At 38.0% G+C, this 26,525-nt stretch overlaps 1 protein-coding gene across 1 annotated transcript in view; it reads left to right on the top strand.

Annotated features, from left to right (window-relative positions):
- LOC107590980 (CUGBP Elav-like family member 2) overlaps positions 1 to 26,525 on the top strand; it is a 101,611-nt gene that overhangs the window by 71,890 nt on the left and 3,196 nt on the right. The window contains exons 4-10 of the mRNA XM_016279951.1: positions 1,538 to 1,672; positions 7,248 to 7,327; positions 12,613 to 12,852; positions 15,101 to 15,164; positions 19,250 to 19,384; positions 20,986 to 21,111; positions 26,192 to 26,389. Of these exons, the coding sequence (XP_016135437.1) occupies positions 1,538 to 1,672; positions 7,248 to 7,327; positions 12,613 to 12,852; positions 15,101 to 15,164; positions 19,250 to 19,384; positions 20,986 to 21,111; positions 26,192 to 26,389 (978 nt within the window). The remainder of the gene's footprint in view (positions 1 to 1,537; positions 1,673 to 7,247; positions 7,328 to 12,612; positions 12,853 to 15,100; positions 15,165 to 19,249; positions 19,385 to 20,985; positions 21,112 to 26,191; positions 26,390 to 26,525) is intronic.

The raw sequence follows: 26,525 nt of genomic DNA, 5'->3' as shown, positions 1-26,525 counted from the left end.
GTGTGTGTGTGTGTCTGTGTGTGTGTGTGTGTGTGTCTGTGTGAGTGTGTGTGTGTGTGTGTGTGTGTGTGTGTGTGCAGTTAATCTTCTGATATGACACTGTGTGTGCGTAAAGGCGAAGCCTTTGTAACAGCACTTATCGCTGGCTCATCCTGTCACTGTTAAATGCGCAAACAATTCAAACAGCAAAATAAACAAGTGAGCTATCGATTTCCCAGAGTGCAGCGGCTTGCTTATCGGCCGCCCAGCGGTAAGAGCTGACACATTCTTCATTAAAAAAAATTGGATTACAGTTGCCTCTCTCTTGCTGTCTCTCTCTCTCTCTCTCTCTCTCTCCCTCTCACTCAAGCATACACAAACACAAAACTGCAAACCGTCACTGAATATATGATTTCATTGTTTTGTCTATGTATTTTCAATATTTCCTTCTTGTTCACTCCTCTTCCCGTTATGCCAATCAATTCTGATTAGAAACACCTGAAGGTTTGCACATTATCTCACTGCCTGCAAGTTGTAGGAATGTTATTTACTATATGGAAACTCATTTTTATGTCTAAAAATTGAATTATGGTCACTGTGATATAATGTTAAAAATAAGTAATACATTAACGCTGTAAGATTAAAAATCACAGTTGGTGGATATGAAGTTTTGTTTTATTTTATTTGTTATTTACTAGTTTAAAAGTCTTTGAATTTAGTAAAACGATGCATGATTAATCTATGATTAATACACAAAGTCATATTATAAGATTTAAAGTCACAACTTGGGGATATGAAGTTGCAAGTATTTATTTGAAGTCATTTATATGAAGTTGCAATTTATCTATTTGTTCATTTATTTATTTAAGCTGGAAATACGATTTGCAAGATTATATTGTAACGTTAAATTGAGCTGAGTGTTTTGTAAGCTGAATGCAAAATCAAATTTGCGAAAAGATTACATACAGTTCCAGTTCCACAGATATTTGTGGAGTATTCCATATGTTCAATGTACACATCTGATCTATTATTGATGAAAAATAGCAATACAGCATGCCAGAAAACACTACTCATTTAGCCGATGAGGTGAGCATCAAAACTACATTTCCCATCATTCTCTATGGCAGCACAAGAATGATAAAATACATAAATAAAGCATCAGTTACACACCTAATGCACCTTTTCCACTTCATTTTGGTGCATTAGCGCTAATAGAGCTTCCTGTCTTTATGGTGAACTGAAAAAGAGAGAAATAAAAATTAAATTGCCCAACGCATCCATTTTATTTCGAACATAAACGCACATCACATCATAATTATGGCCTCCGAGCTAGTAAATAGGATCTTCCCAGGAGGACTAGAAGGCAGCACATGCAGATTACGAGCAAAAGAGAGCACTCAGGTCATTGAAAGAAAAGATCAAAGAGAACCAAGCGAAAATTTGCGGTCGTGTGTGTCTGGGCTTGATGTGCTAATGAGACACTGATCACATGCAGCCGTAACGTCTTTTTTACCACACGTTGGTCACATTTGTTTTCTCCACCCTTCTTTTCTCTCAGCGGTGGAGGACAGAAAGCTGTTCATCGGCATGGTGTCGAAGAAATGCAACGAGAATGACATCCGGGTCATGTTCTCTCCTTTGGGACAGATCGAGGAGTGCCGTATCTTGAGGGGACCAGACGGACTCAGCCGAGGTGAGACACATGCACATATACTGTATTTGTTTTTACATTTTTAAGGGAACATATGATTTTTTTCTTGCGCTTTTGAAATAAGTTTGATGTTTACTCCAAAATGTTCAAAGCAAATGTGAAACTATCACTGTGAGCTAACCAGTTGCGAGGCAATGAAGCATTACACTGGATAGCCACGCCCACATTGAAACCTCATTGGTCCAATAAAGCTTTCCATGTAACTAAATAGTATAAATAAATAAATAAGATCAATCCTGATTGGCAGTGATTGTTTTGCGTTACACAGACTTTCACTTTTTATGTGAACAGATTGGATGTCACAACTGTGACATCATAACCATAAGCTCATTAACATTTGACCGCCCATTAATTATTAAGCAGCTTGTGCTCTCCTTACGAACAACAGAGTGAGCTATCAATAAAACCTCTTGGCAATTTGTAACTATTGTACATTTTGGCAAATCGTGCATGGGCTAATTTGTATGACTTCCTACAATCTCGTTTCGCATTATCGGAGTTATATTTATGTTTAGGGTTGATTTCTAAACATAAATATAATGCATCAGTGCGTTTTACATTATTCTGTGAGATCGGGTTGGAACTACAGCAGTTTGACATTTAGCCAATCATCACAGGGCTTATTTAAATATAGAGGTCTTAAAGGTACAGTAGCAAAATCAGCCAGTTTAGTTATAAAGAGTGTGGAAAATGCTTATAAAAACTGTTTTATGAGGAGTTTTGGTGCAAGAAACTAATTTTATATGTGGACTTGCAACGCAAGTGTAGAATACAACTCTTTATATGGAGCACATGTTTGATATATTACCATGCTTGTGTTTTTATACTTCATTAAAGGGATATTCAAGTTAAGATCCATTGTGGATTAACATTGACCGTATTTTTTACTTGTACCTTACCTAAAAAAAAAAGTGATTTAATTGCGCTTAAAAGGGGCATCTGTTGTACAATTTCCCCTTAGGCCTCCATTGAAAGTGCAAAACTGTCACCGCTTTTTGTTTGTGACAGACATGTGAATACAGCCATCTTTTATCACTCGTTTATCCTCCTCATGCACTCATCTAGTTGTCCCTCCATCCTCCGCTAATTCGCGTTACTCCTCAGCAGTCCGTCTTTTCTCCGGTCCTCATGAATATTTTAATTCCACAGGAGATTAACTTTATTCTCTGAGCTCGTGGTTGGAGATATATTTGAAATGCTTCTATGAGAGAAACGACCACCCCCTCCCATAAAAAAGGATTGGATGAATAAATAGATGAGCAAATGTGTACGTAAAGGAGGTGTACGGTAAATCCCACGGACTAGGACAACTTTAAAAGCGCTCTTGTGCCGCTATTAAAGCGTTCTATCAATCATCATTGAACTTCACTATTAATAAAATATAGATCAGGCCACATGTGGGCACAGTGCCCTGGGAGCTACCCCACTTTCTTCAAAAAAACTCTCATATTTTGCTCTCTCCATCCCTCCATATCGCACGTCTCCCTTATTCATTCTCTTTTGATGACACTGACAGTTAATTGTGGTGTTTTTGCCACAACTATGACACATTTGAGGGAAAATGTACAGGCAGTTGCTCATTATTATAAGTAAAACACCTGACGGCGAATTAACTAAATGGACATAAAATAGTTATTTGACCTGAAATAATTTTAATGAGATGTTATGAGATGGGGAACTAGCAGAGGAAATTATAATATTGACAATTATGCCATTTTGCGCTCATTATGCCAAAATAAATTGACCCCAGAATGCTGCGATTGACCAATCACCATCAAGTATACCAGAGGGCTGCGTAATAAGAATAATTAATCGCTTTCTTGGAAGTACTTTCATTCTGTCTCATCGTTAACAGCTTCTTATCGCAACAGATCATAGTTCGTTCGAACCGTGAACAAACTCTGTAGTCGCAGGTCAGCAAAAACGAGGACTTTGAGAGTTGAAAGAGAACGTCTTTTCCGCGTTTCTCCCCTACGAGACTGTTTCTCTAGAGTTTCGCACCCTGCCAGTGCTCACAAATATCACCCTTAGAGTGTCCAAAACTGCTTTAATGATGAGGCTAATTAAATAACTATAAAAATAAACGGGCTTTCATTCTGCTTTCACTCCGGTTCACCGGGGCCAGATTCACCCACTCTGAAGACAGAAAGGAGGTTGTATCAGAGCGATAGTGAAGAGAGCGATGCTAATGAGAAGAAGAGAATAAAGGTATGGCCGCTGGAGCAGGTAGACTGTGCCAGCAGATATACAGTGCAACCGTGTGGTCGTAAAATCGCATTGCAGTGTAGAATTATTGCTGTAAAATGCTCCTTTTTTGTCCTATCATTTAATTTTAATCAAAAAAACATTAAAATGCAATTAAAACATGCAGTGAATACACTTCTATGTGGAGCATCTTTTAATTTCTGAATGTAAAATTACTATTGGTATTTTTTGGTTAGGGGGTTGGGAAGAGTAACTTTAAATTTTTTTGTTATATTAAAAGTATATTTTGACCTTTTTATGGCAGAACAACGTTAGTTCAAATTGTGAAATGTCATGTGGTGCGACTCCCCAAAAACAAAAATAATATTTGTGAATTAATAATTAAGGATATTTGTAAAAAAAATACTGTTTACCTAAAAAAAAAGTATATATATATATATTTATTCATTATTATTTTTATTTTTTTTCGATGATTAAGATGTCTACAGTGTAGGAAAAGTGTTATTTTTATTTGGTTACGCCACGTCACACCATGTGACATATAAAATGTAAAAAAATTTAAATAAAAAAATTTTCTGAAAACATACAAAGCCAACTCTAAGAACTTTGTATGCATGCAATTGTTTTTTTTTTTATTGTTATTATTTATTTTTTTAATTTTAATTATTTATTTTTCTTTGACCACTTATGAGATGAGGAACCACTATGTCCTCATTTCTAATGGGAAAGTAGGGATGGGCGATATGGGCTTACAAATATATCACGATGTTTCTGGTATTTATTACGATAACGATATCAATAACGATAATTCAGGGAATCCTGTTTCTTTAGAGAAAAGTATTCTCTTTCCTATTTTGAGTACACACGTAAAGTAAAGACTGTTTAATTCACACTGGAAGCCGGAGGGCGCTCTTGCACAGAAACTCCACATATCCATAGTAGAAGTAATACTACTGACGATGCTCCAGGAAGGTATCCAGTTATCGTTGAATAAAACGCACAACGGAGATGGAGACATTTTAACTGATGAAACTTGAGGAAAATAAACATATGATTGCACAAAATATATGGTGTATCTGTGTTCTTCAATCTTGGGTATGTTTATAAAGAAAGTACAAACCCAATTCCAAAAAAGTTGGGACACTGTACAAATTGTGAGTAAAAAAGGAATGGAATAATTTACAAATCTCATAAACTTATATTTTATTCACAATAGAATATAGATAACATATCAAATGTTGAAAGTGAGACATTTTGAAATGTCATGCCAAATATGTATCGCACACGTGCTAGGCTACTGTAGTACATTTATTCAGACCGATTTTTTTGTAGACTGTACAGCCCTGACCAAACCAGTTACAGATTGTAAAAGGAGCTCGAGCTCCTCATTTAGCGATATAGGCTATGTCCACCTTCCGCGATGTCGCTCCGCACTGTAGCACACAGAAATGTCAAGAACTAGATTTTATCATTATTATCGCGGGAAGACTAATTATTATCGTGGGGAGAATTTTTACCGGTATATCGCAAACGATAAGATATCGCCCATCCCTATGGGAAAGTAAAAATTTTCTTAAAGAATCAAGGTGGAAATGTGGTGGTATTTATCATATGTAATTGTGAATGTTGACTCTACTGTATTTTGTACGCAAATGATGTACTGTGGATCATGAATAACGTTAAAGTGTTTCCAGAAAGTACTACTTATTTAGCCAATTTATGAGCTGACAGGTTTGTGTGAAAAACTACATTTCCCATCATTCTTTGTGGCAGCATGAGAATGTTGCTGTAGGAAAAGAGAGAAAGTAATATGAAATTGCCCATTATGTCCATGTTATTCTGACCAACAACATTTGGACACAGATCACATTGTAAAATAGAGTTTCCGAATTTAAAAGGAACCATTTACGAAAAGACAGGACGTCAAGTCTTTGTTCTTTCCTCTCCTCCATTCTTTCCCTTCTATCTCAGCGTATTCGCATATGTAGACATGTGAGAAGTAGTTAACCTATTAACTAGAATGCCCATGCATGCGCGTGTGTGTCCTCCATATGTATAAATGTGCTGGACTGCACAGTAGAGTAGAGCTCTTCAAACAGGGCTGCGTTTTCCCCCAGCATGCCTCCATATGGCCTGTTCTTCTGGCTCCCGCTTGCTCCGCTTCGGTTCCAAGACTTCTTGTCCCAGATGCCATTGCAAGCTCTCCCGAAACACACACTCCCCTCCAGGGACTGTTTGCCTTGATTACAGTTGTTTAAAAAGAAAGAAATTGGGTGTGTTTGTACATATTTATGAAAAGACCGAAAATTTATGAAACTGGGTTGGTGGGGATATCAATAGTACAGGTACAAGTAAAATAATTTGGTATGAAAATATTGTGCATATATTTGGCCTTGCAGTTTAAATTCAGCTTATGAGATGTGCCACTATTTTGATAATATTAATAAACAGTAATAATGATCAGAACAAAAGAGAAAATCACTCACTGATCTTGATTTGTTTCTTTGTTTGCCTGAATAATTCCATTACTAATTTGAAGCATTAAATTTCATGTTTTAATTAAATTTCTTTTTAAATCATTGTTTTAATCTAAAAGGATAGTTCACCCCCCAAAAATGAAAACTGTCATAATTTACTCAAACTGATGTTGTTCAGACGTTCGTTCATCTTCGATACACAAATACTTTTTAATCAAACCTGAGAGATTTCTCTGTCAGAATTCTGTCAAAACTTTCGAGCTTCAAGAAGTTCATAACAACATCGTAAAAGTAATCCAAGACAGAGTTTAATTTTTGGATGAACTAAACCTTTAATTTATTATTTATATTATTGTTTAAGTTTTTAAATAAAGTATGTTCAGTTATCAGTTATGTTAGTTTTTGTTGTAGTATCAAAATTAAAATCAAGAATCAATCAATTTTACTGGTATTGGAATTTTACTGGTACTGGAATGAACAATTGTAATTTTGGTATTACAGTAACCCTACAGGTAGAAACAATGTATGCGTGTGTGTGTGTGTGTGTTAAAACTAGCCGCACATTCTAACCCCATACTGTAATTTCCAAGCCATCACACCATCGAAACTAAAGAACTGGTTCCATTGCTGACATTATGTTGAGTGTGTATTTTGAGATGTTGAATGTTGAATGTTTATCTGAAGCTGAATGTTGAATGTTGGTTGTTTTATTCTAGCAACTGTATAGCACTGTTGTCTGCTGTGTTCTTTGTACGATCTTTGTTTTTTGGCTTTATAACAACCTGTCCAACCCTTTTGTCTTGTTTTGTTTCTCTCTCGTCTCTCCTCCTTCCTCTCCTCTCCTCCCTCCCACGTTCCTCCCCTCCCTCCTGCAGGATGTGCGTTTGTCACGTTTTCTACCAGGGCTATGGCACAGAATGCAATCAAAGCCATGCATCAGTCTCAAACCATGGAGGTACTGTACCCTTGTCTTGTCTTCTCTCTCTCTCTCTCTCTCTCTCTCTCTCTCTCTCGCTCTCTCACTCTATCTCTGCTCTGTTCCAAAACATAGTGAGCTGCCTACGTAGGCAGCGTTTTAAGGGAGCACTCCCGCTGCAAAAATTGTTCCAAAAGATGCTTTCTTTTGGTCGTCCTTATAACTTTCTTCTGACCAAATTGTAATGTACACTTTGAGAAGACAATTTCATATTGCATTGTGTCACAGTGGAAGAAAATCCTTCCAAGATGGCATGCAATGCAGTAAGTAATAATATAATTCATCACATAGCATCAATAAAAACAGTTATTTCTAATTAAAAGCAACCATTTTAATTTTTGCTTACTTATTGGAGTGTTTTTGTTAGCTTATATATGTTCAGTACTAAAATAGTTCTGTCTAATTAAAATGAACTATTTTACCTAGTTTTGTTTTTGTTCATTAGAGTGTTGTGCTGTTAGCTTAGCAACATTCTTATGTAAAACTCTATTATAAGTCAACTGTGAGTTGAGTCTGGCTTTCACATTAGATTCCAGTTTGTTAAACTTTGAACACATACAAATCTGTCGCATTATCCAATATAAAGCTGCTGAGTTTGAAACTGAGCTAGTTTCTGCACTGTTGATAATGGACAATGCAGTTTTGCTAATGTGACCAGAGTATTGTTGTTTGCTTAGCATAATGCTAATGTGTACATATCTGCTTTGTTTCGCTTTGTTAGCTTATTGTTAAAGGCGTGTTGCTTGTAGCTTGTTGTTAAAGGGATAGTGCACCTTCAGTTGCTGGTCCCCATTGACTTCCATAGTATGGAGAAAAAGAAGAAGAAAGAAAACACTATGAAAGAGAACACTATGGGGACCAGCAGCTGAAGGTGAACTATCCCTTTAACAATATGCTAACATTAATTTCACTTAGGATGCTCCTAGGCAAGTAGACAGTAAAGCAGCTCACTTGATTTAAGAACAGAGCCTCTCTTGCTCTCTCTATCTTCTTCTCTCTCATTTCTGTTTGAATTGGCGGCCAGTATTACTACCTTGTACAGATTCTATTATTTTCCCTATAAAGTTCTTAGGTGAAACAAGATGACACTTTTTCAAACAGAATTTTCCCTCAGTCACTCACTTTTCTACAGAACTTTCAACACCATATTAAGTGCCTCTCCGCTCCCTGTTATTACTGTCAGGCATTGCCAAAACCACCCCTGGCCAAACGGGTCAAACCAAGAACCAGCCGCCCCCCTACCCCACCCCCCCCACCCGCACCCACCACGCAACCAGTCTGCCTTTAGTGGATGGATCTCACTGTGACGATGTCACAGACGCTTTAATAGCAGCCCGCCGATGGGCCTTGCATTGTGATTGCCCTGTAGAATGCCGGAGAGTTTAGCAGTCCGTCTCAGTGCCTGTCAAAATGTCAAAGCTCTGACACACCAAATCAGAGGGTGCTGACAGCTGTCTAATACAGGGCCCTAACTATTTGACTGTGTGTGTGCGACTTTAGTTTTGTGCACGCATGTCACCACTCCACAAATTTCCCATTGCATGTTAAGTTAACCCTTGCATATACTCAGTTTTTAACACCAATGCCCCGGTTTTAAAGACCACCTTTTAACCAATCAGAAATCACTGACACTAATGGATGTAAGCTGTTTTCTCTAGCCTCTGAAGGCCTGCAATTATCAATTTGTGGCTACATTTACAAATATATTCATCCTTCATCTAGCTGACCACGTATAAATGATACCCCTCACCCCCCGTAAGCTACATCTTTTCCGCAAAGGGAAAGTAATTACCCAGTTTAGATGAGTGAGTGAGTAAATTGTGTTGGGTTGTTGGTTGTTTTCGGCCATCTCTCCACCCTCCCCTCTCACCGAGGAATTTGTGGCCTTTCTGAATGTCATGACTTAATGAAAACGGATATGACAGAGGGTGGTCATGCATGCGCCTGGGTACACGCATATAGTTGCGAGTGGCCTTGCTGCTTTAGTTTCGTCTCAAAGGGTTGTTTTCAGTGCTGTGGTTTGCACTAGTCTCCCTGGACATTCATCTCGTTTGATATGTTTGTCTCTTTTTATCGCTGTGATTGCGTTACTGTGTTTTTTGTGGTGTGTGTGTATGTGTGTCTCTCCACAGATGCATATATATATATATTTTTTTTTTATGGTGTAGTGGCTTCAATATATGCTTATTTAAATTTTAAAATTGTGTAATTTTATTAGTGTTTTATTTTATTTAATATGTACTGTAATACAGTGTTTTGCTTTTATTTATATCAGAAGTAGGACATTACAACAAATTACTGTGTTACTTACAAATTTAAATTTATTTATAAAACAATATTACCTCTATACATATTTTGTTATACTGTATATATAAATAGTATTCATGTATTCATTCTCAATAAGGAATGTATAAATCTAGACCAAAGTGTTGTACGATTAACATAGAAAAGAAAAAACATAAAACAAGAACCCAAGTGATCAACTAAAACACACACAATCTGTCTTTTTTTAAGGGGGCAAATGTGAACTGGGCATGTTTTTGTAAGATTAACCACGGTCAAGTGTTACCGATTTTAACAGTGTTAACTTAAGCAAACATTTTAGCTTCATTCTACTACTTTCACATTAGTCGAGGCCTGTGGAGAGTATTTGTGTGTAGGAGAGAAAGACTGAGACAGAGCCAGTGAGTAATGAGATTTTTTAGTCTCTTGCGATGTTCACACGGCGATGGCACCACTCGATTGACAGCTTGAGTTAAATCTCCTTTTTTCCACCCCTTACAAGTTTTATTTTTACCTCCCCTCTGTCTGAGAGCAGAAATAAGAAAATCAGCTCTCCGAATGGAAGGAACACTGTAGAACGCTCCGGGTGGATGTGAGGTGCTTCACATCCAAGAAACTCTAAAATGTTCTCTTTCGCACACACGCACACACACACACACACACACACACACACACACACACACACCCTCACGTTCTAGAGGGTCTGTGATCTTTCATATTTTTTGTCAGACTGTGGTTTGCAGTTCAGAGGGAGCACAATAAAAGCGGTAGAGTGATTTATCAGAGTGAATCAGCACCTGTAAGGTAGAGACAAGAGACAGAGATGTAGAATAATTGCCTTGAAGCACTCGTCTCAATCTTTCGTCCTCTTGTGGCTCCATATGGCTGCCCTACGTTAGCTGCTGTTGCCTGAGGAACATCTTTGATATTAATACATGTAATGGTGTTGCTGAATGTTCTTACTGAATGTTCTTACATTCACAAAGTCTGTTCCCTTTCAGTCGGTCACTCTCGACGTCACGTCGGAGGACCGACGAAATTGGGATCTCGCTTAGAGGGACCCGTGCGCGTATGTGTTTGCGTCAAAAAGGGAGAAAATTCTGTTATGAATCTGCAAGGTGATTATTTAAATTTTGGTCTGTTCCTCACACAAAGCAGTCAAAGTCTTTAGAAGACTTTGAATATAGCAAGTCGTTTGTGTGGACTTACATTTTTGTTATGGTATATCTTGAGTGAATCTCATGCCCAGGTCAGATTTTATCCCAAACTAAGAAAGAATGAAGAAATTATGTTTTGCTTAAATAAAAGGAAAGCTGTTTTGAATCATGAAAAAAAAGCTAATTAAGCACAATTCCTTACCATAGTTCTTATTGCCATAATGAATAAAATACATTATTGTGATAAAAAAGATATCTAAATTAAGTATTTTTGTTCAATTTATGCAAATTACATTACAGTAAATTAGAGGTCGACCGATAGTGGATTTTGCCGATACCGATAGCTAGGTTGGACCACACTGGCCGATACCGATTAATTAACCGATAGTTTTAAAATTGATACTGAACAAAAACTAAAATAGTGCTTTATTAACAAAAACAGTACTGAACCATACTAGAATAAAAAATGTTTGTTGTAAACGGTGTTTAAAAAAACGGAGCAAACAGAAAGAGAAAGCGCAACCTATATTATAGCTCTATAAATGAAGCACACAGACTTTATTAGAGCCACAGAAAGACAAACGTTTTCCTGAAAATAAATACACAATTCATTATGTACATTAACAACGATTCGGGACCAATATAATGTAATTTAAAGGAAAACTATGTGAATGGCGCTCTGTGGCACTGCAGGATGTTCTGTCGGCTGCATTTAAATCCGCGTCTGAAGTTTCCCGCTCTGTTCAGCGTGCATTATCACGTGTCTAAACAAATAGCACGTGCTTTCTGTGATTTCAACCAGTAGAGGCCACTCTCGCACTATGTAATGACAGCAGACCCTTCTCAGCTTCTCAGCCGCTCCAGCAATGGACAACCCGGAAAACTAACAGCATGGATTTTTGTCGATAACCGATAGTTCCAGAAATCAACTATCGGTGCCGATTAATCGGCAAAACCGATACATCGGTCGACCTCTACAGTAAATTACTGTATTATAGTAATTGGGATCTGATTAGAATCACAATGGAGAATAAAATGTATATATTTCAATTGTAAAATATCTGTCTTTATGCAGATTTCAATAAAACAATAGCATTGTGTTAGTTCTAATTTAGTAATTAGACTCTAATGAGAATCACTACTGACAATAAAGGGAATTACAAAATAAAAATAGGCAAAAAAAGAAAGAAATGAAAGAGTCCTTTTGAATGAATGGAGTAAAAAGTACCTTTTGGACCCTTTTATATTAGAGATTTTTGTATGTGACATTTTGCTCAGCCTTTGTGGGTGAAAAAAAACGTTTTCGAGGAACGTAATGGTAAGTAGATCATGAGGAAATGTTACATTTTGGTTGAATAACCCATTCAAGAACTAACACATCACTTGCTATGCACACACACCCTTCTCATTATATTCTGACCCCCAGGTCTTTAGTTAAACGGGCATCACAGGTCAGCCTCATGATGTTTAGATTTGTTTGTTTTCATCGGGGAGAGAGACAGAAAGCGTGAGAGATTAGCAGAAATGCAGCAGGTCTAGGGTACAGTGAGTGCTGTGGGGTGGGAGATCTCGCTCGCTCTCTCAGACAGATGATGAAATAGTTTTATAAAGCAGGAAATCGCTTTCCTGGGAAATAAAATCAGCAGCACAGCACAGAACTCTCATTTCACCAAGAACTCCCGTCGCTCCAGCGGTTGTGTGTGTGTTTGTGTGCCATTATCGGTTTATGCAGTACCACTGCACATGATCATTGCTCTTTTAGATATTTAGCGTTCCCTCTTTTTTTACCCCTCTTCCTTTTACACTTTCAATCTGTCCACACAGGGCTGCTCCTCCCCCATGGTGGTGAAGTTTGCCGACACGCAGAAGGATAAGGAACAGCGGCGGCTGCAGCAGCAGTTGGCGCAGCAGATGCAGCAGTTAAACAGCGCGTCTGCCTGGGGCAGCCTGGGCAGCCTGACCGGCCTGACCGGCCTGACTGGCCTCACCCCGCAGTATCTGGCAGTAAGAGGACACACCCACGCAGCCCTGCCAACCAGCAGCACAGCCAACGCAGCCGCCGCAGTCAGTCACTGTCTCCGCCCACCTGCCCCGCCCCCTCCTCTCTTGATCTCTCTGAGCCAGTCTTAACCCTTTCCAAATCTCTCATCTGTTGAACTTCGATCACGCCTTGATCAAAACCAGTCCCCATACTCAATCGTGAAGGGTGGTGCTGCCATTTAGAAGCTGTTAGGACAGTGGTTCTTAACCAGGGGGCCTCATCAAACGTCCAAGGGGGCCTCAAAACTTGAAATGATTTAAAATAAGACAAAACAAGCATTTAAATAAACTAATACACATGAAAATCAAGATATTCTTATTTTAATTCATACTCTCAAAAACTGTTTTTTGTTTCTTAAAATAACCAAGTTTCCCACTGTCTAGAAAAAAAGTGTGAATTTAAAAGTGTGATTTATAACCCTGGAAAAGTCATATAAATATAAAAAAATCGTATAACTCTATTACCATATATATGTATGCATATATAAATTTTCTGGTTATGCCATACTCTAAAATATTTTATTTGGTAGAAATTGTGATGAAAACATATTTTAAATAATCCTTATCTTTAATCCTTTTCTAGTAAATCACAAGCAGGAAAAGTCATGGGGTCTATGAATATTGTTGTGGACAATGGGGGGTCTTAGAGTCAAAAAGGATGAGAACCACTGCATTAGGGGCTACAATTGCTCCAGCTTTCTTATTACTTTCAAAAAGGTCGACAGAGAGGGGACAGTTTTTAAGCAGCCTTGGTTTCAAAAGTATTTTTCGCATTTGTTTTCTTCATTGGCATTTTTAAAATCTATAGTAAAAAGCCTAATAAGGCCATGATCCCAAACCAACCAACGCTGAGATCAATCACCACAATTCAACATTTCATCCCATGGCATGATGCATCGCAAAGAATGTAGGCCTAATCAAATAAAAATGAAACAAATGTTTAAAAATTTAATTAATTATAATTATATAAATAATACATATAACATTAATATAGGAACATATACTAGGCTTTAACAATTATGCTAGGTCTGTCTTAAAAGGTTTATGCCATATTATTAAACATATTTCCTCTGTAGAGAAATGAAAGAGATTTTTACTTCCAGAACCCGGCTTGGGTTGTGTTGTGTAATTGGATTGGGTTGAGGACAATGCGTAAATTCCCTGTTTCACTCATCCCCCTCTTCATCCGCCTAAATATAAAGAGGATATAACATGGTGGTGACATTTACTTGCGTTTTAGTCAATAAGGACAGTGGGTGAGGATTTAAAGGACTATGCAAGAGCATTGGGACAGGGCCATCTCTCCCACTATTCCGCTTCTCCTTTTTCTGCCTTTTTTTCACTTCCCTGTCATTTTGAGGTTACATTTAGCTTTTAAGCAGTCTGAGGAGTCTAACTCAATGTCATCCTAATCCTCTAGAGTCATTTAGAGTCTGCTTTCCTCTCCCCTTTCATGTGCAGAAACTGCCCAGGACAGCAACACACTGCCAACAGAACTGACGGGTGACTCTTAGCATAACCGTTTTCACTGGCACCGATGTATGAGGCTAATACCTTGAAGTGGTCCTCAAGTCTTTTATGATTTTGTTCCTCTGAATATTTTACATGGTTTTCACTCTCAGCAGTATGTGTTATGTAAATCGCAAATTATTGTTTTAAAAGACCACAGAGTCCACAGTTAGAGTTATTTCTTGACTAAAATATATAAACTGATTTAGCTTGATTACCTTTCTAACATAGTATTTTAATTATCCTCTCTGTGTTAAAGCCACAGAAAAATCAATAAGTATATCAATAAATCAATAAATTAAACCTTAAACTGAGTTTTTGTCCTAGCCAGTTGCATCGCAATAATGTGCCATGCCACAAGCCATTTTGTTGTGCTAAGAAGTTCTATTAACATTAGACAGCACATATGTTGTGTATTAGAAATCAAATATATTTTAATTGGCTGTGATTTTGATGGTATGAATACATTTACTACACAAAAATATTTTGTTTAACGCAAAACTAGAGCGGGCCCAATCCTAATACTTGAGGAACACCAGTTGCTAAAAAACTCGAAATAACAGATAGAGGCTTTTGTGTTGCTTTACTGTTGACAGACTGCTCACTCCAAACAACATGAAACATGAAAACAAACCACAATGTTTCATTTATATTTAGCTAACACTAGCTCCTTCAAACATTATCCTTATATATCCATCACCACAAGCCAATACATAATAGTGATTACACATTAATGGTCTGTTTCTCACTCTTTTTCTCACAGTTGCTTCAACAAGCGACCTCCTCCAGTAACCTAGGAGCCTTCAGTGGTATTCAACAAATGGCAGGTGAGATACTGAACTCAGATCTGTTAACCCAACTAGCCCCATTGTAACTCTGCAACTAAATTTCCATCACCCCTACTAAACCATTCAAATCAGCTCTGGATTGCATTTAAAAAAACAAACAAAAAAAACAGTTTGACACCTTAACCCTGAGCAGATCCAGGATCAGCAGATGTTCGGCTCAGCTAAACATTCTCATCCTGCCTCAGAGTTTAGATTCAACATGCTTGGCTTTATACAATGTGCAGCACACCTGGACACATTGTACTGTTTGTAAATGTATGTGTGTGTCAGAATTTGATGATGAACTGAGACTTGATTGATCACATAAAAGCCATTCTTTCCACGCCTGTTCCGATGTGCATCAACCCCTTTTTTGTTTATTGGAAGAGAAATTTGTCTCATCATCAAATCACATCTCTTTGCCTGAGCTCTGTGAGGCTTATGGGGGACCAAATCATGATGATATGCCCCATCAACCCTCAGATGTTCTCAGCTTTTTACATTTTCACTTTAGCAGTTCTCAAAGAAGAGGAAAAATGAAAGTACCCTTATCCAGATAGGCCACTTATCACAGTTTGTTTATGCCATGAATACTGTCAAATTCACCAGAAACCCGCAGAGAATTCAGCAACTCAAGATAGATTCCTCATCGAAGCAACATGATATGTTATTCTATCTTCACGGTGACTTGGTTTAGCACTCTGGAATATGATTAGTGTTTTACAACATCTGCCAATGAGCTCATGCTTACTCCAGCTGTTAGATAGGTGCATGCTGTTCTCTCTTTGACAGTTTTTATGCCTCCAACATTATGCTAGATGCAACAAAAATTTTTAGTTCTTCTTTGCTCACTTTCCTTCTTTTTTACATTTTCAATGTTTTTTCGCTGTCTTGTGCGTTACATTCCCAGTGTGCGTCTCTGTTCTTGTCAGGTCTTAATTGTGGTCTGTTTATCAAGCTGCCAGGCCTTCAAGGAAAATGAAATATTTATAGCACGCATTCTCGCCTAATTGCAGCTGCTAAGGATGAAAGAAAAAGAATGTATTAGCATCCAAAATGGCTTACAGTGTGTGTAGGATGAGTGCCTTTATCTCCTAAAGCCTCCCCCCCTGACAACAGTTTTGCACACCAGAGAGTGGCTTCCTCATTAATGTAGGCTCTTGTGGAGAGGGTGAGCAGGACTGTGGTGTTTTTGTTTACCATTATGAAGAGTTCTGGAAGCTCTCGTTTAAGTTTAGTGGATCTGTGACAGCCTCTCATCGAGAATGAAGTTCACATCGAGCCAAACCAGCAGCAGCTGCCACCGCACAATTAAAGAGCGAGAAATTCCCACATTACCATAACAATTGAATTTTCTGGACTTCATTTTATTAAAGCAATATATTCTCCCAAAACAGATTAGTTTAGACTTTTAATCAAACTGGTTTGGATTTGAGGGAATGAATGGAAACTGGTCAAGCATGATGGACAAAGTAGTTTGTTATTATACATACAGATTATATACAGCAATGTGTCCGTGCTGGATTAAAGGAACCATTCAACCAGAATTTAAAGTTCAGTAATTTGCTCATTTGTTGTTCCAAACCATTTTGCTGTGATACCAAACCATTACGTGTTATACATTTAAATATGGCACATAAAGACTTTTCACCAGGTTCAACCAATGACATTTGACTGTGTTGACTCTAAACTTGGTGTGACACATCTTGATTTGCCATATTCAAATTGCACAAATGAGCCAAACTCAACCAAACTTCTAAGTATACAGTAGTCATAGCCATGGCCTAGTGGTTGGCGTACAACAGGGGTGTCCAACCCTACTCCTGGATTACTACTGTCCTGTAGAATGTAGTTGTAATCCTAATTAAACACGCCTGAACCAACTAATCAAGGTCTTCAGGATTACTAGAAACTTTGAGGTAAGTGTGTTGGGGGAGGTTGGAGCTCATCTCTGCAGGACATTTGCCCACCAGGAGCAGGATTGGACACTCCTGGCATACAGACATGTCGAGCTGTGAAGTTCATGGAAGAGATGCAGGTTTAAATCCGATCTGCCTCATCCCTCATCAATCCCACTATACTTTTTTGTTCTACTGTCAGTTGAAGCGGAACAATGGCCAAAAATTCAAATTTTAAAAGTTCAAAGTAGACCATTGCATAAACACAAGCCAGAAACCTGTTCAATATGACCGGATAAACATATCAGTCTGTTTGAGACACTGCTTGAAGTGCAAATCGACAGGAGCTCTCAAACTCAACAGGATTTGAAGACTTTTCTCGGCTGAATTGTGAAATCTTTGGGCCCCTCCATCTGTCGCCTGGCAACCATCTATGATTGGCAGACGATATACACAGCTGCCATCTGCTGTGTCTGTGCTGTGGGTGGAGTTACAAGCCATAAGGAGCTCCATTACACATGATGAACATTCAGCGAGAGCCAGCATCACCTCTTTCCTGACACCTCTCTCTCCGCTCAGTACGCTGAGAGTGTGAACATACTGCATGGATGGATCTCTCTCTCTCTCTCACACACACACACACACACACACACACACTAGCAGAAGTGCCCTTTTCAACCACAGAACTCACATTGTGCCAAATACTCAATGCCCATTTTTTGACACTTGTGCGCCAAAAACTCAAAATGGTTCCTTTTCCGCTTTATTCAGAATCACAAAGGTGGTCATAAAGCCCTCAATTTCAGAGTCCATTTCTGTCGTAACCTCCCTCTTTGACCTCCCAAGACTGCACTTTCTCATCCAGTGAAGCTTTTTCTAGCTTCTTTTATATTAAATGCTATTCAAGGTTGAAGTCTTGAACCATGAAGTCAGAGATGACTTATTTAATTGACCTTAAACATTTCTTATTGTGAACATTTACTCAAAAGAATTACACATTTTTGCCTTCATAATATTTCATTATAATGTAATAACTAAAACTGCTTTCATTTTTGGGTGGAATCTCAGATCCCTCTTGTTTTTCAACCCTTTCCTTCAAACCACCTATGTTGAAACCACTTTTTGCAAGTTCTGGCCATTTCTTTCTCTCTTTTTACTGTTGAATATTTGTTTCTTTCGGAAATGCCACATTACGGAAGTGGAATGGGTCTTGAGAGCCATTTAATGCTGATTTTAAATCTGCTGTTCAAGATCTGTAAAGAATCATCTCTGCTCTTATGTCTTGACCTGGGCTTTGTTTTGCAATTAGAGGTAGATTTCCTGTCTCTAATCACCTTCTGTGATGTGCTAATTAGACTCTTAATGCACTTCTCTTGCTTGCTCAGTGGATCGGGAGGACAAACAACCGTGGTGTCCCCAGAGCACTGTCTGACCAATCCAAATTACACGCTACTGCTGTCTAAAGGGATAAGACTGGAAAAAACAAAGACATTTTTTTTCCAGATAGCTACGATCCGTTAGTTTGAGCCTTTGCTTTCAGTCTCAGTTGACAAACATTGATGTGTACTTGATCAGGTTGTCACTTGTCCGTGAAGTCCATGATAGTTTTTAATTTTCAAATGGGTGCTCACAATCTTCTCTTATTGCACACTTTCACTGAACCAACACTTGGGATGACTACCAGACCATCGTGGGGCATTGGTCACCAAATTGTGGACTTATAGGAGGGGTGGCAGTTGGGACAGGGCCTATAATTCTTCACCAATCCAAATACTGTAGTTCTGAAGTCTGATGTGTCACTTGTGCGTGTTTTTTTTCTCTGTGTGTGTGCGTGCTCCCTCATAGTATAGAGTATATACATTTGACGTGTATATACGACACATGCTGTGCATTTTCCTGTTGTACCACTTCCAATCTCTGTCCTCCTTGGCTGCGAGCCACTTCCCGCAGCGTGTTGGCATCATGGCCATTGCATGTAGCCGTGCCCCAAACACGCTAATCTAGAGTCACCTTTGGAGTAGATGCACCCCGGCTCACACATATCATTGGATCTTCTGTACGAAGCGCCTCTACACGCGGCTCTACTAACTCTTGCTCGTGTAGAGCATTCTGTAGCACATGTGGTTCCTTTAGTTTAACATGCACCAAACACACACATGCACACATTGACACTTTCTCTTTCTTCAGGTATGAATGCTCTGCAGTTGCAGAATCTGGCCACTCTAGCAGCAGCAGCGGCTGCAGCACAGAGCTCAGCCAGCCCGTCCACCGCTAGCGCCCTGACCTCCAGCACAGGGTCCCTGGGAGCCCTGGCCAGCCCAGGTAACCAGAGGCCGTCCCATCATCATTATCCTCTTCGATATCGGTATCATTTCCACCGTAGCGTCATTGTCCCTTCATTTGTTGTAGTCGAGTTCACCATTTCGTGTTTATACAGTATGTGTGTGTTTGTGTGCGTAGTTCCTTGGTACCGTCCATCATGGTTCACGTTCTTCATCATCATCATCACCATCATCTTGTTTGGGAGAGTGTGTCCATATGTGTGGCGTTGAGCTGTTGTGCTCCTTGGCTTTAACCGTGCTCCATTCATTTTGGAAAAGATGAAATGTGAAACAAGGAGACACTTATAAGTGTGACACATGGTTCTCCGGTTAGATTAGCATCTCTGTGTCTTGCTTTGAAGCTCGAAAATTTCTTTCAAACTTGCATAAATGCAAATGAAGCAGAGGGAAAAGCTTTTATATGCTTCAGAGTTCTTTTGTTTCAAGAGATGTTTTGCTTGAATCTTATTTCTCTTTTTTGAAAACATTGCCGTCGTTATCATCTTCATGATTGCAATAATCTTTATTGATGTTGATGTCTCTATCTTGTCTTTTTTTTCTGTAATTTTAATAGATTCCCTTTAGGAATTAATAAAGTACTATGCATGCATAGATCTATCCATCTGACCATCCCATCCATCTTATCCACTTTATTAGGACTACACCATATAGCCAAAAAATAAATAATCACAATAATTTCTAGTCCTTTGATGATGTTCAGTGTCATTAAAATAGGGTGATTCGTTTTTCTTTTTTTAAATCATAAAAATCGCTGTAGTAAAGTAAATTCTAAATGCTGAATAAATACTGAATGCAAAAGAAAAAATACATTAAAATAATTTATAATCAATGCATGATTTTCCACACTTCCCACAAGGAAGAATCACATTTATTTTCATTTGCATGTACCAGTATGTAACTATACACTGTAATAAACAGGATATTTACTTATTATATATACAAATAATTTAATTAAGAAACGTAATACATTAATAAAACTGAATCACAAGTTTTGATTCGATTCGTTGTACTGTCTGGCTTTAACCGTGCTCCATTCATAGTCACCACTGATAAGCTACTCCTAAATATAATGTAGAAACTAAAATTTTGCTTTGCAATGATTTGTATCGTGAAAAGCGCTATACAAATAAACGTGAATTGAATACTGTTTGAACTGATTCATAGAAATTAACTTACCAACTTGAATAGCATTTATTCTAAAGTTTAAACAAGGGCGCACAATTAAAAAATCTGTCTTGATGCACAAGTTACAGGACAGGAAGGATTTCAAAATCAGTCTAATGATTCCCTATTTAGAGAACTTAATGGCCTAATAAATTGCGCTATACAATCATTGCGATATTCACAACATTGCTTTATGTTACATTGCCATCAAAGCCACCCAACCCTACCATCTATCAGTGAATCAATCTTCCATTCATGCATCCTTCCCTCTGTGTACCTCCACCAAAGCTTTTATATATGTATCTTTAACCATTTCAGTATCATCTGCGATGTATGTGTATGTTCAAACATCTCTCTTTTTCTCTCTTCCAATCTCCACCTGTCTCTCCTTCCTGCTCTGTCTGTCTTTCCTCACAGCAGGTTCCACAGCTAACTCCAGTGTGGGTGCGATGGGTTCCCTGGGTTCTCTGGGGACACTGCAGGGTTTGGCCGGGGCCACCGTTGGCCTCAATAACATAAATGCACTAGCAGGTAGCATCAACAGTGAGTACTACCGTCCATCGGCCTCTCCATCCCAATCCATACAACATCATCTCATACCAGCCACCCACTGCTCATAGAGATGCCTATCTCACAGAGATAGCAAATGTTTTTTAATAGATTCACTCTAAACTCTCTAAACTTACACCGGCTAAAGCAAGGGCATCTCTCTGGGCTTACGCGAGAGTTTGTTGGGTTGAATTTCTCACATTGAGTCCTGCTGATATATTAAAATTAGGTGTGTGTGATTTGTAAAAGGCCTCATTATTGAATCAAATCAGATCAGATCAAATCCATTTGCTAAGTCAGAACAAATGTAGCCCATCCCTTGTAGTCGTGAGTGTGTTTGCACCAATCGGACACATCTCTCCACACATTCAGACATGCTAACACACCGCTAAACCATTGCTCTGGGTGTTTCTATAGACATGCACTTGTTTTGTCGCTATCGTGTGTGTGTGTTGTGTATATGTGTCTTTTTTACTTGGGGTTTGAATATTTTAGACTAGACTAGGTTCTCAATTCCAGTCCTCGCGACCCCCCGCGCTGCACATTTTGTATGTATCTCGTATCACTTCAGACGTTTGTTCTATTCGACCGTAAGTGCCCTGCGAAGTGGACATCACAGGATATTCCGCCATGATTCAAAAAGAGATGTTCTACAGAAGACAAAAGTCAAACAGGTGGAGAAGTGCATGAGGGTGAGTAAATGATGACAAAATAGTGATTTTTTTAAGGAATAGTTTAGCCAAAAATGTTTAATTTTGTCACTGTTTAATCACCCCCATGGCATTCTAAACCCATGAGACTTTTGTTTGAAACACAAATGTATTTTTAATAGTGCTGTCAAACGATTAATCGTGATTAATCGCATCCAAAATAAAAGTATTTGTTTACTAGGGCTGTGTATCACCAGCAAAGTCACGATATGATACATATCACGATGCAGATGATACGATATATATCACGATATGAGACGGCACTGAATTTCACCTCAGACGAATTTTGTAAAACAGATGTTTATTAAACACTGCATACTATAGGGCTGTTGCTAACTATTGGCAGAGCAGGCAGTTGACCTCTGCATTACGAAAGGGCCTCCATAACTGTACCACAGTACAATATAGGTAATGGCATATGTTTCATGTTTACATTGTGCACTCCCCACCAGGTACAATATTCTGATTGTTTGCATCTTGTTTTTAAGCCCATAAATAATAATGTACTTGTTCTAATAAATGTATATTGTAATGTACTCATTCTAATATATTTAAATCGTCTTAACATTGCTGGTAGGTTATCATTGCACAAATCAACACACTCTCCATGTTTAAAAAATAAAAATAAAAATTAGAAGAGTTCTAAACTAATGCGCTGTCTTCACTGTACCTGACGCACACACGTTTAGTCACTCACGCTGCGCGCGTGCACAGACATTCTTTTTAGCACTGCCCCGCAATTTTATCAATAAAATAGCTTAATCGCTGAAGAGTTACATTATCTTTCTCAACAAGGAGCTGGTAACATCATCGTTTCTAAAGCAATTAAAACCACAGATTCACTGTTAATAGAGAAACACGGCAAAACGGTGGTAATTTATACATACACAGCCTCGCTCTCTCTCATAAATGAACACTTGATAAATTACACTTTTCTGATAATAGATTATTGAAGTGGAGCTCGCTAAACTGCAAGCTAACTGGTGTTTTCAGAAAGCAAGTGCGTTTATCCACAGTGTAGAGAGTGCGCGTGTACAAGTTTGCCAGGTTGACAAAAACAAGTAACACACTTAGCAGATATTTCCATATTGTGCAAGTGGGAAGCTCTGTTTCGGGGATTACGTCTCTTTATATCAGGCAACCCCGGTTGTGTTCCTCTGTCTGCGGCCAGATTAAACCTTGTTGTAGCCTATATATTATGCTCTATTCATTATTTTTTTTAGCAACTTTGCCCTTTTCTACTCCGTTTAAAACGTTGCTCTTGTATTCAAATTAAGCGCGGTCCACTGCAGCGCACGTGCCGCGATATCGATACAGGGACAGCTGTATCGATATTCGTATCGTCAAATCTCTGTGACGATACATCATCGTATCGATGTATCGAACACAACACTATGTTTACATAATATATGTGTGTGTGTACTGTGTATATTTATTATGTCTATATAAATACACACACATACATGTATATATTTAAGAAAAATATGTTATGTTTATATATTAAATATATGTATCTATAATATAAATATAAACATGTAAATATTTTCAAAATATATACTGTATGTGTGTGTATTTGTATAGACATAATAAATATGCACAGTACACACACACATATTATGTAAACAAAAACTTTTATTTTGGATGCGATTAATCGCGATTAATCGTTTGACAGCACTCATTTTTAATGAAACCTGGGAGATGTCTTTCTTCATAAGCAACTTAAAAGTAATCCATAAGAGTTTAATCCAAGTCTTTTGAAGAAACAAGAACATTTTAATTCGATTTATTTAGGTTTTAATCACAAATAAACATTCAAATATGAATGTCACATAAAAATCACACATCAAATATGGTAAACAGAAGCTCAGCCATATTTGTTTAACAAGCAAAAACAAACCTCACTGGCCTCAAGAATGTTTGAGCTTCCTTTTACCATATTTGATATGATATGGATTTCTTGAGTTGTGGTGGAATGGACTTTCACTGGAAAGACAGAAATCGCTCAGTTTTTTTTTTTTTTACATTTTAATTCGATTTATTTAGGCTTTTATTCACAAATAAACATTCAAATATGAATGTCACATAAATATCACACATCAAATATGGTAAACAGAAGCTCAGCCATATTTGTTTAACAAGCAAAAACAAACCTCACTGGCCTCAAGAATGTTTGAGCTTCCTTTTACCATATTTGATATGATATGGATTTCTTGAGTTGTGGTGGAATGGACTTTCACTGGAAAGACAGAAATCGCTCAGTTTTTTTTTTTTTTTTTTTTTTTTTTATAAACAAAAGTCTAATGAGTTTGAAACGACAGTCCCTTAGGGTTAGTAGTTGTCTTCTGTGGGTGTTGTGATCTACACCAGAAGCTGGTAAACAGATGCTTCGCATTATAGCTGTTACCACATTGTGTATTTTAAGCACGACTGGAACACTGTATTGACAAATCAGCATTCAACACCAAAACTACTCATTTTACAATAGAATGTACCTAATGGGCGTTGCGGAATGTAATTAGTATAAATAGGCGAGCTAAAGATCACTGCGGCCTGTGTATATGTCAGCACGTGGACAAAATCTCTATCTCCACCAGTGACCTTTCAGCCAGGTTTCTAGTTTTATAAATCAAGCTCTCTCAAACAGAACGCCTACAATTTAAATTAATTCTAATGACTCTCTCTCACACACACCCCCTCCCAGTGCTCATTTAAGAGGCTGTATAGTGTAATTGAATATAAAAGGTCAGTATTGTAATTATTGCTGGATAAATGAGGGAGCTGGCCGTCCAAGCACTTTGCTCATCATTTATTGTTTCCAGGCCGTCAAGCCAAAAGGCCAGTCAGTAAATACTCATGAATCAGTCTTTATAAACACACACACACACACACACACACACACACAAAGACGTAAAAATATTGTGTGTACAGTACGTGAACACAACTGCTTCTACGGTAGCATGATTTGATGTGTTGTTTTACATTATGAATATGCGTTGCCACAATGGATTCTCTAGTTTAAGGGTCTTTTTCTCAGTCCCTTTTTTTTTGCCATAGCTAGAAAAAATATTTATTTTATTACTCTATACTGTAATAATGTATCTGATGCATTATATAGACCACAATTTGCACAAGGTCAGTTTTTGAACAAGATGTGGAACATCCAGTTAATCAGTTAATTTAAGAAATTATCGACAGATTATTTGATAATCGAACTGATAAACTAATATCCATTTAATGACAAAAAGATTTCAACTCTATCACCCCTTCTTAAGTACTGAGATGTGTTACCACTAAAAGTAAAGGCAGTGTATATGAAATAAATAATGATTATATTTAAAGAAATAAATTATAATTATGTAATTAATAATTATATTCAGCAGGGATGTATTAAATTGATTTAAATTTGATTACAGTGTTACAAATAAATTCTGTTCTGAGCTTTCTCTACATCAAAGAATCCTGAAAAAAATCTCGGTTTGATTCTAAGAAATCTTTCTTGAGCACAACATTGGCATAATAGAATACGTTCTAGAGTAACAGCTGCTGAAATTTCTGCTTTTACATCAAAGGAAAAATGACAATTAATGACAAATTACAAGAAATTAAAATAGAAAACAATTTCAAATTGTAATATTTCACAGTGTTACTGTTACTATACTATATTTTACCTTTGTAAACAAAAGTAACTTTTTCAAAACCTTTTAAACCTTAATTTTAACAAACCCAGACCTTTGAACAGTAATTTGTGTGTGTGTGTGTGTGTGTGTACATATGTATTCCCATAGACTGGAGTTACAGGGGTTACTCCCTGAAGCACATGTGCATCTGTTTTAGCAGTCAGGGGTTCTGTCTTTAATGGATCCAAGGATGCATTTGTATTTTATTAAAAGAGTTTAATGTTTTCCCCACAATCCCTTTAATACAGCCGAGATTGCTGACATGAATAATGAGATAATTAGATGTAGATTTCCGCTGTGTGAGGTTAAAAAGGTGATTGGTCAGATGTTTCGGTGTGTCTGAGGGTCGCCGTGGTGATCGTTTCGTGCTGCTATTGTGACATTAGTCTGCATGTGTAGGCCGCGCTCCTCATTTGCATACACCGGTCAGTATATTATGCATCTTTTCTATCTTGTGTTTGTGTGTATATGTGTGTGAGTGGGTGCTGTTTATGATGTAATGTCCAGCGTGATGTTTGTGATTCTGCTGTTTCTGAGTCTTTCTGTTCGAATGTCTCATTGGGTTTTTCGTCTTTTGTCTGTTTTTGTGTGTGTCGTGTTGTGCTTTGTTGTAGAAACACACCCTGAGTCCAAATGCTAACGAGTAAGAGCACTTCTTTTTTCTTTATTGTTGGGTTTTATGTAAAGTTGCTCACATGCTCTCAGGTATGGCAGCTCTGAACGGCGGGCTGGGCAGCACGGGCCTGAGTAACGGGTCGGCCGGGCCCATGGACGCTCTCACACAGGCCTACTCAGGGATCCAACAGTACGCGGCTGCCGCCCTGCCCACTCTCTACAGCCAGTCCCTACTGCAGCAACAGAGTGCTGCGGGCAGCCAGAAAGAGGGTATGGGGACACACACTGGAAATTGCTTACACTGGAAGTGTAAAGTGAAATCTAGTTCAACTTCATTTAAGTAACACAGCAAATATGGAAGTACATCAATGACAAAATTTGAAAAAAAAAAAAAAAAAAAAAAAAG

This window comes from Sinocyclocheilus grahami, unplaced genomic scaffold, assembly GCF_001515645.1.
Source record: "Sinocyclocheilus grahami isolate Dianchi unplaced genomic scaffold, SAMN03320097.WGS_v1.1 scaffold135.1, whole genome shotgun sequence".
NCBI classification, from domain to species: domain Eukaryota; kingdom Metazoa; phylum Chordata; class Actinopteri; order Cypriniformes; family Cyprinidae; genus Sinocyclocheilus; species Sinocyclocheilus grahami.
This window is presented reverse-complemented; position numbering and strand designations above follow the sequence as displayed.